This window comes from Dermacentor albipictus, chromosome 3 (genome assembly GCF_038994185.2).
Source record: "Dermacentor albipictus isolate Rhodes 1998 colony chromosome 3, USDA_Dalb.pri_finalv2, whole genome shotgun sequence".
NCBI lineage: Eukaryota > Metazoa > Arthropoda > Arachnida > Ixodida > Ixodidae > Dermacentor > Dermacentor albipictus.
The window spans coordinates 18483519-18495896 of NC_091823.1; the positions used below are offsets into that span (position 1 = coordinate 18483519).

Genomic DNA, 12378 nt, shown 5'->3' on the forward strand with positions numbered 1-12378 from the left:
TTTAAATATACTCCCAAGGTTGCTTTCCGAGTAACCTTTTCTATTACACCGTTCTGCTGCAGTCTGGCGAATGGCGAATTTTCTCCACGTAGAACTGTGTGCTCTCTACGGCGCATACGTTCGCGTAAGGTGGCAGCAAGGGCAAACTGTCCTGTAATGAGAACGGTCTCTTGACTGGCTGTTATCTGTAATGAAAATTAGCGGCAGAAACAGACACAGTAATGTGCGTGGGCGATTGTGATGAGAAATCACTGTTCCGACTAAGTAGCCGGTAGCGAGCAGCGCGTGGACAGATGAGAACACACGGGTCGCGAGGTGTACTTTGAGCTCCCCTGCTCTTGAAAAGTGCTCTTCACTAGTGCAAACTAGTTGGCAGCCGGTCTTCAAATTCATTGTTTATTGCTACTATCTACAACAACGACGACGACGACGAAAACAACAACAACAACAACAACAACAATAATAATAATAATAATAATAATAATAATAATAAATGGGAAAAGCCTCTCAATTAATCAAAAATTCATAGCAATATTCAATTTCTTCAGAAGGGCGACGGATACGAACCTCGATATATCCTTTGATGAAAGAAAGAAGTGGTGCCCATAAGATGGGTAACGCTAACGCAAGTCTGTGCTCGCAAACAAGTAATGGCAGCAGGACAGAATCTGAAGCGGCCCCGATGTAGCTAAAGCACTTTGTTGGCACACCATTGCGCATGTCTAATTTGACCGTCATCAGGCAAATTAAGGCCACTGCGGGACAAAGGCCTTCCAGAGATCTGCAGTTACTGTACTACGTGAACAATACCCACGAGCTTCCTAGCCTGATCAACCAATTTAATCCTCCATTGACCGCATCTTGTTCGCTTTGTTACTTAATGCCGGATCACATTCGATAACAATCAACTTCACATCAATCACAATCAATTCAATACAATCACATTCATTCAATCACAATCACATTCAATACTGACTGCCGCGCAACGGTGACCGCTTTGTCCGGTGCTGTAGCTCTCGTTATGCTGCACGGTACTGCCGAGACGGCGTGTTGTACGCTCCTCTCGTCTCTCCTCGTCGTGCGCACATTCTGCGTTTCGAAAGGGAGTCGCCGAGGGCTCCGGTGTGTGCCCGACGGGCCACCGCATACGAACGCGCACACACGTGCGCCTGTGTGCGTAAGATCCCCTCCGGTCAGGTCGTCCCAGACGCCTCCGCGTCGGGGTTTGCCAAGCTGCCTAGGTGTGGCATCGCGCCTGGTCGAAGAACACGCGGCCGTGCCTTACCGAGGATGCAGGGTGCGAGAAGATTTCGCGAACCGGTCCCCCGCGTGGCTTTAGAGTCGGCAGCAACGGCAGAAGGGTTCCGTGCAGAGGCGCGCTTCCGAATAAGGAATCAGCAGACGCGCTCCCAAACGCCCTTACCCGCGGTGTTATGAAGGCCTCGGTTTCAAGTGCTAAAAGGAGTCGCTGCGAACGGCCGATGGCCAAGCCTCGAGGATTATAGCGGAGTGGTGGGGCACCGCAAACATACCGGACTGCAGCGCAGTGTTGCTATGCTGTACAGTCGCGGTCAAAAATACGCGGCCCACGGCTCCAGTCGGCGGAGCGGCCGCGAGCCGCACTGCGGCGCTCGCGTCGGCGCTGCGAGAGTTTGCGCTCTGACGACAGGTATCTCCCTCGCTATCTCGAAACAGCTGAACGATGCACTTGAACTTTATCAACCGTGTTACGTATCCGCCCGAGAGCGAGGGAGATACCTGTCGTCAGAGCGCAAACTCTCGCAGCGCCGACGCGAGCGCCGCGGTGCGGCTCGCGGCCGCTCCGCCGACTGGAGCCGTGGGCCGCGTATTTTTGACCGCGACTGTACGTTATACGAGACGTCAGTGGCTGCCATGTATAGCGACGGGATAATGGCCGGCTGCGAGATCGCTGCAGAAGTGAGCTGCACGTGTGTGCAAGTGCATAGGACAAGCAGGCTTTCGGTTTCGCGCTCGAAAGCAGCCTCCGAGATTGCCGACGCAGCTCGGGGCACCGTGGAAAACATTTGCTTGCCAGAAATTGGCCATGTCGGAAATTTTCGTTCATTCACCGCATAAACTGTAAATCAGTTATTTTGCAGCGCTGACAGAAGTTTATGCTCGCGTGCGTTAGGTTTCAGGAACTGTGTTTACAGAAGCTTACTGTCGACAACGCAAGAGCTATAAATAACACGTCACGGTAAGAAACAGTGGCCTAGCAAGGAAGTGACTTCCCACGCCCGCCTCCCAAAACGCTTGTTTTAATATGCGGCCTGCCCATCACCCCCCTTCTTCTTCCCGGAAAAATTTCTGCCTACGCCACCAGTGACAAAGAACAACACAAAAGTGCTTGCTATTAAGGCGGCGGGGGCGGGTTGCTGTAGCGGACACCGTATCGTTCAGGACGGGCACCTGTACGCTTCTGCTGCAAAAGGGAATTAGCGCTCGATGTTTGCTTGTGGTATAAATTCGTATAATTGGCAAGTACAATGATGGAGCCCTATGCTCCTTAGCTTCGGTGGTCTGGCCAGGGCCGGCGTGCACAGCATGACATGGCCGATAAACAGTAAACATAGCGCAACTACCGTTCTGTCGTCCTATTCGCAACAACCACACCACAGGCTCCTTGGTTTGCAACGACTCTCTGAATGGCGAGACTGTCGCTCAACAAAATCGAGTAGAAATAAGAGCAAGTCCGCGTTGCTGGCGCGATGACACCATTCTATTCGCCTTCAATAACCGTACAATGAATAGGCGCGCTATGGCTGCCCGCTGTACGAGTTCCGCACCTGTGCAAGCGTACCGCAAAAGACAGCCACATTCTCCTGGAGGAAGCCCTTCAACTGGATAGAACGAAGTACTCAGAGAGGGACCCAATGCTGTTGCTCCCGAACGCAGCGTTTTGTCAGCGAATGCCCGAGAGGCCGGTTCACCGTGCACAAATGGTTCAGCAGCTTAGTGCCGGTGGGAGAGAAAGTCGTCGGCGAGATAGGGAAGAGGTGCAGTAGACGGTAGTGGGGGAGACAATCACTCTCACGTGCGAGCGTTTGCCGATGATGATGGATGAAAGCCAAGGGGGTGTTGGCTCGCAAGTGGCGTCCGACGACTCCTCCGAGGCCCGCGCGTTTAAAACGAAGGAATGAAAAGCAGCACTCGGAACGAGCGATGAGATAAGAAAAAATGGCCGTGGGGAGAGAGGTAGAGAAGCCGTGGGAGGAAGCGCTCTCGTGACCGGCGAGAATCAGGGTCGGCTTATTGTGCTACCGGAACAGGATCGATCGCTTCGCCGAACGAGGAGGCAGCCAGCGCAGACTCTCTTCCCCATACTTTTTTACCCGCATAAAAGAAGCAAAAAAAGAAAATAGAAGAAAAGAAAAGAAGTCTACACTTTTTGTTTTGTGAAGTTCGCATTCTCCTCCTCACACTTAAGTGAAGAATGCACGGCATGTGCGCGCGATAAAGGCGACAACGACGAGCCATATCGCGTCGCGTAGTACACACCCGACTGCCGAACAGCTAAAGCGCGCGGCGCCAGTCTCGGAGGCCACATGCCGCCTCGTGCACCGGTCCATCACTAGTCGTTCCCGGAACAAGTACGGTTACCAGAGGAAGAGGCAACTAGCGCCCTTGGACCCCGCTTCACGAAATATTTCCCCACTTTTTCTTTGTGAGAATGGCCGCCTCCCCCCCCACCTCCCCTCCCTTCCTTTCACGGAAGAAAAAAAAAATAAAGGAAAGAGGCTCAAGCGGACGCTCGTCTCGGAAAGCGTGCACCGCATTCGTGCGCGCGCTTGAGCGAATGGAGCACGCTATATGCGCACGGCAACGGCAACGCGTATCACATGGCGCGCCGTAGCTGCGCGGTTCCCGGAATACGTGGATTACGGCTGTGGGGGAATCTTTAGCTTTTTTTCTTTTTTTTTCTTTCCTGCTGGCGTTATCGAACGCCGGGCGCGCCGTCGTGCGCAGTGCGTTTCGGGGCAAAGGTTAATTGCCACGCGTGAGTGCCGTCCGCCGGCGTGCCATGCATGGCTGCTTGATTAAAACGAACACAAGCAATTCAGTTTAGTTTGGTGTGTTACTCGAGAGAGGCGTCATATACGTGTCACTTTACCGACATCTCACGCAGGAGTGAGCGGGAAAATAAGCACAAATAAAGGACATCTTGTGCGAAACTCGCACCGATTACTTGCTACGTCATCGATTTCTGGGAGTACTGACCACTCATTGATCACACACGCACACACAAAAAGAGAAAGAAAGGTTGGGGGTGGGGGGCGTTGCACTACATAAAGAAACATTTGTAAGTTTTTTGAAACAAAATAAAAGGGACTGAACAAAGCCAGAATGGCTAATACATTACACTTTCCGTGCTTCCGTGTTTGGTGGGACGTCCGAGATGATTCGAGCAGAAAATGGCCCACACCACGACAGCGAGTACATCATTGAGTGACGTCAAAAATTTATGTCCATTCAAACAGGAAAAAGTCTACGAGAGGTTTAATTTCAAACGCCGATTCACTTTTGAGTTGCACGTGATTCCTGTCTAATAGCTAACACTGAATCATTGTTCAGTCGTTGCCTCAAACTGTGACGTCACAATATATCTTCCGGGCAGTCACATCAGGACGTGCAAGGCTGGTCCGGGGATTGAACGAAAACAATAGGGAACGCTCAGTACGCCTTCTTTGGTGGAAGGAAAATGTGATACGGTTCTAATAAGGCGAGCAGACTAGCATAACTTGGTTTAAGTCCTGCTACGAATCGTTATGTGAGAACTATTAAAGGGACTGTAATTATCATCAGCTTAGACTGATGAGGGTATTCTAGCAAGCTATTTGCACTTATCTGCAGTATAATGCTGATTGTTAGCAGAGAAAATGAAGTCGGACCTTCCGTTCTTGAATTTCGTGCCTAGGCTCGAAGCCGGCGACGTCTGTGACGTCACGGGTCTCGTGGCTTTTTCGGATATTTTGGTGGCCTTCGTGCACTAGAAGCCTCCAACAGTTATCAGGTTGCGCATTTGCTGAAGTTTTCATGGAGTGCAATCCCCCTTTACTGATGCACTAATCTCCGATCAACCTCTAATGGCCTCCGAAGTTGAGTCGCGCGCGCCGCGACGCCCGATCTCAGAGGCGATGGTCAAGTAAATCTGTGCGAGAGGCGTTATGTTTTGAAAATTCTGTCACTTCGTTTCCCTGCAACACTCGCCAAGATACGCACCAAAAACAGTAAGTGTTTATTTCCGAGTGAGAAAAAAATCGCTTAGATGAGCGAAAGGCTCTTGAGTGCAGTGGGCTACAATGTGCATCTAACAAAACACTAAACAATTACACAACCAGAGCGCAGTGCTCGTGCAACGAGAGTATCAACAAACACACTAGCTTTGCGAAAAAGAAATAATAAACCAGGCCACGACACCTGTGCGCTTGGACATACCGAGTTTCCGATTGGACTCTTGGCCACGTTAAGACACCCTGAATCGCGTAAAAATGTGTGCAGCTATAAAGCAGCTCAGCTCTGGCACCCGCACATTGGGCGGTACAGCCGAACGCCCAAAGGCTGGCAGCAGGCCAGAGAGTCCCGCGAAGGGCCTCTTATCGATTCCACCCGATAGCGAAGACCCGGCGTGCTGCTCAGCCAGCCTTTTTTTCATCATCTAGCTGAACCTTCCTAAGTGCGCATTCTCGCGTCAGTCGCTACACGTTCACCAAAAACACTCACCAGCATTGCTATCAGGACTCCAGAATCAACTATTAAAACACTTAATTAAAATCTGCGGTTCCACGGGCCAAACCCACGATTTGATTATGATGCACGCCGTACGGATTAATGTTGACCGCCTGAAGTGTTTTAAAAAGCACCTAAGTACACGAGCGTTTTATTGCGATAGAAATTTTGTGGTAACTTCAGCCAATGTTTAGGTATATGTTTCTCACATGTTTGTCTATGCCCTACATGCGAGGTGGATTGAATGCTGTATGTAATATTCAACCGCCGAAGTGGCTCAGACAAGGTATTGTCTTTTTGACTGAATTATGCCTCAAAAGTTCTCAAAATTGCAGAGCGCAAGAAGAGTGATGAGATATTTCATCCACAGCGCCTGCCTGTTTTTAACGTTCCAAGCGACACAGTCGGGAACTTTGAGAGAGGCCATACTGGAGCTCTCCGAATTAACTTCTTTGTTGCATCCAATGTTGGGTACACGGCCGCTGCGATCGGAGTGCGGACGGGAACGCAGCACGAATCTCGTGCTCGGAAGCCGAAGGAACATAGCCACTGCTGTGGGTATTATAGTGTTCTATATATGCAGACGCGACTGTTGATTTTGCCTGTGACCACCGGCGTGATCCATGTCTTCTGTGCTGTACAGGTGACGGTGACGGTGCTGGACCGCAACGACAGCCCGCCGCGGTTCCAGAACGGTCCGTACGCGCTCTCCCTGTCCGAGGACACTCCGGTGGGCACCACGGTGGCCGTGCTCGAGGCGCGCGACCCCGACCTGGAAGGCGGCGTGCGCTTCGGCATCGCCGGACAGCTGCAGGACTCGAGCGGCCGCTTCGAAGTGGACCCTCTCAGCGGTGCCCTGGTCCTGGCAGAGCCCCTCGACCGGGAGCTGCAGGCGCAGCATCAGTTCCACGTATCCGCCACCGACGGAGTCCAGTCGCAGGAGGCCTTGGTCACCATCGAGGCAAGTCTCGCGATTCGACTGCTCAAGTGACTTGAGCAGTCTTCGATCGCGCGCAACTATCGTAAGCCCCGGCATCTTGCTTGACATCAAGCAAGATGACGATACGTGGAGCGCGTTGGACTTAGCCAGCACGTGGTCGTCTTGTACTCGCAGGGCCTCATGCCGCGACCACATTGTTTTCGGTTCGTACGTGACGGCTGCGGCACAGTTCGTGCGACTAGAACGTCCATCCTGCGGCCACATCAGAGTTTTGCTTTGGGCACCCGGTTTAGAATGAACAGAAAGGCATGAACTGCAACATAAATACTCCAGCGGCGACGATACGCCATTGCGATTAACTAACGAACTAGCTTCCCTTTCCATCACCACCTGGACCGACTGGCTTGGCGCTGAAGGGGAAGAAGAGCAGCATCGTCTGGCCGCCCAGGCGGCCGATATGCTCGGCCTGTAATTTCGGGCTAAATAAAAGCCTTATACTACTACTACTACTACACTACTACTGCGAACTTTTAATTAAAACACTAGCGTGGTGCTCCGGCCCAGAATCTGAACCGAAACCTTTAACTGTACGCAGTAAAACTAGGCACATTAACTCACAAATCGGGTTAACATCGGCCAAAAAAATTTTGTGCTGCCGCTAAAACCCTGCAGTTTGCTGCTATACATTACGCGCTCTCTAGGCTTAACGATCCAGAAGCGTTCGAGTGGAACCAAACAGTAATCGGTGCATTTAAACGCCCGACGTAATGCACGCGTCGTGCTCCATTTTCCGCGACGTCTTTAGACTGGCGGCATTCATTGTCAACCCAGCGCCACCAACTCGCCTCGCCGCACGGGCACAAGCGGCATCGAACTCGTGGCGATCGTCTCTGGGTCACGACGATCCGTTCGAGAGCAGTCCGATCGGCTGTCACGTGGCTACCTACGGCTATGGTGGCGCGCCTTCCTTTTTGCTCGGCATAAATGCGAGGCTGCTCCTCTTTGGAGAGTTGCGCGAGCGTCCCAACACGATGTTCATTTTCAGAGCCCATAAATCGATCCCGTGTGCGTTTTATTGCTCCAGTCCCGTAGGCGCACTAACTGGGCGTTCTCCGACCGAGCCGTGCACAAAGCCCCGAAACTGGCTCCACGACCGGTGTACAAGCGCGCACGTGCCTCGAGGCTAGCTGCTTCACGCGTGTTTACAGCCGTTCACAGGAAGAGGGCGCCGTGACACTGGTTTATATTGGTGCGCGTTTCTTTCTCGACTCGCGGGGCAAAGGCGGCCGAGCGGGCGTCAAACCGGTAGGTGCCTGGCGGAGAAGCTGGCTCCAAGGGTTGACCTCTGAAATTCGTGACGACGACTGCCGAGGCCAATTTGCGCAAAAGCCGTCGGGGGAAGCGCTGTTTGATCGCGACAGCGTTCGTAGGTGTTGGTCTACCGCAAAAACTTCGCTCCACAAACACACAGTCACGCACACGAGCGGTTGCGATGTATTTATTCTGAATGCGGTGTGCCAGTTTTTGCTAGTGCAGCTGCTACTATCATTTTTTTTTTAAAGTGCACATGACTTGAGAATAACTAGTTCAAATTTGTGACTTGCAATATGTGTCCTTATGTTAGCCATAAGACTGTTAATTAAATAGTGGAATTTTCTTAATTAGTCATTTACACATTTCGATTTCGATTGCAAGTGACATTGCATTTTTGAGTAATCCAGCTCGACAAGTTACAATTGTAACATGTACTTAGATTTAAAATTTTGTTGAGGTAAAAAGAAAATTCACCTATCATATACTGGCTTACTAGAGTCAAAGTAACCCAAGCTTGTTTTGCACACATTTCCTTTAGTTGGATTTCTCAGTTATCTAAACAAACATCTGCAGCAAGACTGCGAGTCGGCCTAGTTGGAACAAATTCATCTTAAAACTTATTGTGCACAAACAAACAGGGACGAAGAATAGAAGAAACACAAGGACGAGCGCTTTCTAACAACTGTAACTCAGTTGTTAGAAAGCGCTCATCCTTGTGTTTCTTCTATTCTTCGTCCCTGTTTGTTTGCGCACAATAAGTTTTAAAACATCTGCAGTTTGAGAAGCCAACCAATAAAGACACGAAGAACACCACAGGGGAAATTACTTGTACTTACTAATTGAATTAAAGCAATGATAAATTAATAGAAATGAAAGTGGATGAAAAAACAACTTGCCGCAGATGGGGAATGATCTCGCGTCTTTGCATTACGCCCTGTGTTGTCCTTCGTGTCTTTGTTTGTTGGTTTCTTATGCTATAATTAATAAATGTTGGGCCCCTCGGTTAACCCCCTTTCTTCTCGTTCATCTGCAGTGTGAGTGCCTCGAAGTGGCCCAGCCATGTGAATCTGTAGATGATGCAACTGTGATCAGTGACATAGAGAGATTCTGAATGAAAATACACTGCTCATGTAAGCAATGCTGGATCATCACGCTATCTTACCAGGACAATAGCGAAAAAATTCATTGATGAGTCTGTGGTCTGTTTCAGAGGGATATAAACCTGTGCAAGAAATGCATGGCACATACTTGGTACCTACCTTTCCAAAACATCTTGCACAGGCAATGAATATTATTTGTCTTCTTTCTAACTTGGTATTCATAAGTGTTTAAGATAGTGTCTAAAGAAAGGATAAGGATATTCCAGGAAGGTAGCATCTAAACATCAGTCTGTAAGGCAGAAAATTAGCTTTTTGTTGTATTCTTTTCTTGAATAAACTGGAAGGCTACAGCAGATGTTATTTGTCTGCTTGTCTGTTTGCCTAAGGAATAAGCTTAACAATAAGGTCATTAAATGGTGCTAACAATTAGTATTTGTGGGTTTGTACAAACTGCTCCACACCTTGAGTGTGTACTTCACGGTAACATTGTCTCAGCAGAGCCATCTTGTGGTATTCGTGCAGGTACTGGATACAAATGACAACTTGCCACTGTTTGGGGAAGCTGCCTACTCATTTGACTTATGGGAGGACACACAAAGGGGTGCACAGGTTGGAGCTGTGTCTGCCACGGACACTGACATGGGGCTCAACCGGCAAGTCAGCTACTCGGTGCTCAGCGACTGGGCTAACGACGTCTTTTCCCTGAACCCTCAGACTGGTGTTTTCACGCTCACATCGCACTTGGACTATGAACAGGTATGCAGGCATGGTGGCGTTCATACACATTTGCTTTTACATAGTGCAAGATTCTCAGCTGTGGCAGCCATTTTTCAGCTGGTAATGATGACATGAGCGTCCCCTTTGAAACGATGCATTGGCACATGCCATCAGAGTCATTATTTTTTGCCCTCCTGCTGCGTCTTAATATGTACAGGGTTGTGTAAGGGCTGCACATTTTTTTCCACAATTTTGACGAGGTGCGGCTCTTGCACGGGACCGAACCTTTCCGGCGACTTTTGCACACCCCAGATCTTGTGCACACCCTGGCTCTAGCCATCCATTAACAGCACGGGGAAGTACACATCGTGCAAAAATTCGTCGACGTGCATTCGGTATCGGAGCACCGAAAGCGACTGCTTCTCAGTTGGAAAGTTTCTTTTCCCCACTTTTTGGGCTGACAAGTCGCGGGTGCGGGCCTTTACACGGTTGCGGCACTTACACGAGCTTATACAGAACTTCAGTACTTTTAATTCGTTTTAACTGAGTAGAGTGTTAGCTTGTGGTGCAGTGATTGTTGCCGATTTTTCACATTAGTTGATCTACGATTTGAGAGATTTTCCACAACTACAGCTCTGTGACTCTGCATTAACTTTTCCCACCATACCAAATGTTACAAATAATTGGCTATCAATATTTTAATGAGGGACCAAATTGCAGGAGGTTGTATAAAAAGTTCATGTGTTCACATTTTTCTACACATGCATGGTCACATGAGAGAAAATGTGCGTCCTGTACATATGTTTTTATCCTAAGTCCAGAGTCATTCAAGAATATGCCAGCTTACACAAAATCTGCCATTATCCGATTAGCAGTCAAAATTACAATTTATTTATTAGAAAAAAAAAAGGTAGAGTTGTGGCATTACTGGCTTTTTATGCATGTAGCAGTCAAATCTCTATACAAAGAATCACACGGGACCGCTGAAAATCTTTCGTTATTCTGAAAGGTCATTCTAGTTGAAGCCCAAAAGTTAACCATTCCGCCCATCAATGCATCAGTTCATAAGTCGTCACCATTTGAGCTATCCACGAAAATGTCGCTGTTGGCTCTCGGCCCGCTATTTCCTTGCCATTTTTTTGACCGTTGCTATTTGGATAGATTCCGTTGCCACGCACCACTGAAGCACCATAAGTAAAAGTGACATGCGAAAAGCAGAAGCTGACGCTGAAGAAAACTACTGACAAAAAAGGAAGCTCCATGTTGCCAACAAAGCACAACGTTTCTTGTTTGTTTTTCACATTCCTTGCCGCGGACACTGCAAATGTCATACTCGAGCCGGCCACCTGAACTGCTCCAAAGTGCAACTGTGCGTTAACAACACTGTCGGGAAAGTGCAAAGTGTGATGGTGTGGTATCCCTGCGAGTACGGAGGTGACATTTCACCGCGCACTTAAAACGAAGAGACAGGCCTCCTTTGCTAGGCGACACTCGCCTGGGCAATATTCTAGGGACCATACGTGGGCGGAGCATTCGCTTGCAAAACCCAAAGCGTCGTCGCCTCTGCAATAGACTAAAAATATATGCATATATATATCATGTGTTTCTTTTCTAGTGCCATCTGAGGTTTTCCAAACCCATGCACCGCAGTGACCACTATCTGTGCCTTGTCGTCTGCTAGCCAACTGTTTCAGCTGCCATGAAGGATACACAAAAATCTAAGAATCCCCAGATTCTGGTATATTAGTTCGTAGTACTGAGGTGCTATTAACATGGCACAGAAACTGAATAACGATCATTATTATGAAAAGTTTGGCACTTTAAAGTTCGTAGTAATGAAATATTTTTACACTTGGGAGGGGGGGGGGGGGTACCATATGAAGTCGGCAGGGGATTTCTGAAAAGTTTGTTAATGTGGTGTTCGCAGTAACGAGGTTTCACTTACAATCTGTAGAAGCTAAATCAAATGTTAGAGCATATATGTATGTGTTGTGTGCTATGTGGGATAGTTTCAAGCACCTTGAAGAAGACAGCACAAAATGGCATCAAGCACTGATGCACAGCTATATGGTGGATATATTTTATGCAACCTTTTTATAGGGAACTATCAACTTACTTTTTATTATCTGTTTTTTATTTCAGCACCAGCACTATGTGTTGGTTGTACAAGCGCAAGATTCTGGCACACCGAGCTTGTCCTCAACTGCTACTGTATACATGAATGTGATGGATTTGAATGACAATGCACCTTTGTTCGACCCCATGAGCTACAGTGACGAGGTGTTTGAAAATGTCACAGTCGGATCCAGTTTACTGCGTGTCAGTGCTACAGACCTTGATTCGGGTAAGTGCACAGGCGTGCATAAGTAGTGTAAGTGAAACCATAACTCCATCCCAATAATGTAGTGTTGAGCAGGAGCTGTTAACTGTAAGCAAATAGAAGCCTTGCTGTAAACAAATGAGTTGGGCTCACTGTAGACAGTAATAGCTGCAACTGTGGTCTTGCCTGTTGCAGGTGGGAAGCATTAGATAGCTTGGGAAATCACCACTAGCTCAGAT

General features: G+C 48.7%; 2 protein-coding genes across 5 annotated transcripts in view; one reads left to right on the forward strand and one right to left on the reverse strand.

Annotated features, from left to right (window-relative positions):
* The window catches only part of LOC135896966 (uncharacterized), a 123631-nt gene extending 118075 nt beyond the window's left edge, over window positions 1-5556 (reverse strand). The window contains exon 1 of one of the 4 annotated variants that reach the window (XM_070535170.1): window positions 5458-5556. The gene's annotated coding sequence lies outside the window, so the exon portion shown is untranslated. Of the gene's footprint in view, window positions 1-976; window positions 1022-4381; window positions 4483-5457 lie in introns of those variants that run through there. The other 3 variants (XM_070535169.1, XM_070535168.1, XM_070535171.1) reach the window with 3 other exon arrangements.
* ft (cadherin-related tumor suppressor fat) overlaps window positions 1-12378 on the forward strand; it is a 127175-nt gene that overhangs the window by 89118 nt on the left and 25679 nt on the right. The window contains exons 5-7 of the mRNA XM_065425524.2: window positions 6392-6709; window positions 9625-9858; window positions 11962-12163. Of these exons, the coding sequence (XP_065281596.2) occupies window positions 6392-6709; window positions 9625-9858; window positions 11962-12163 (754 nt within the window). The remainder of the gene's footprint in view (window positions 1-6391; window positions 6710-9624; window positions 9859-11961; window positions 12164-12378) is intronic.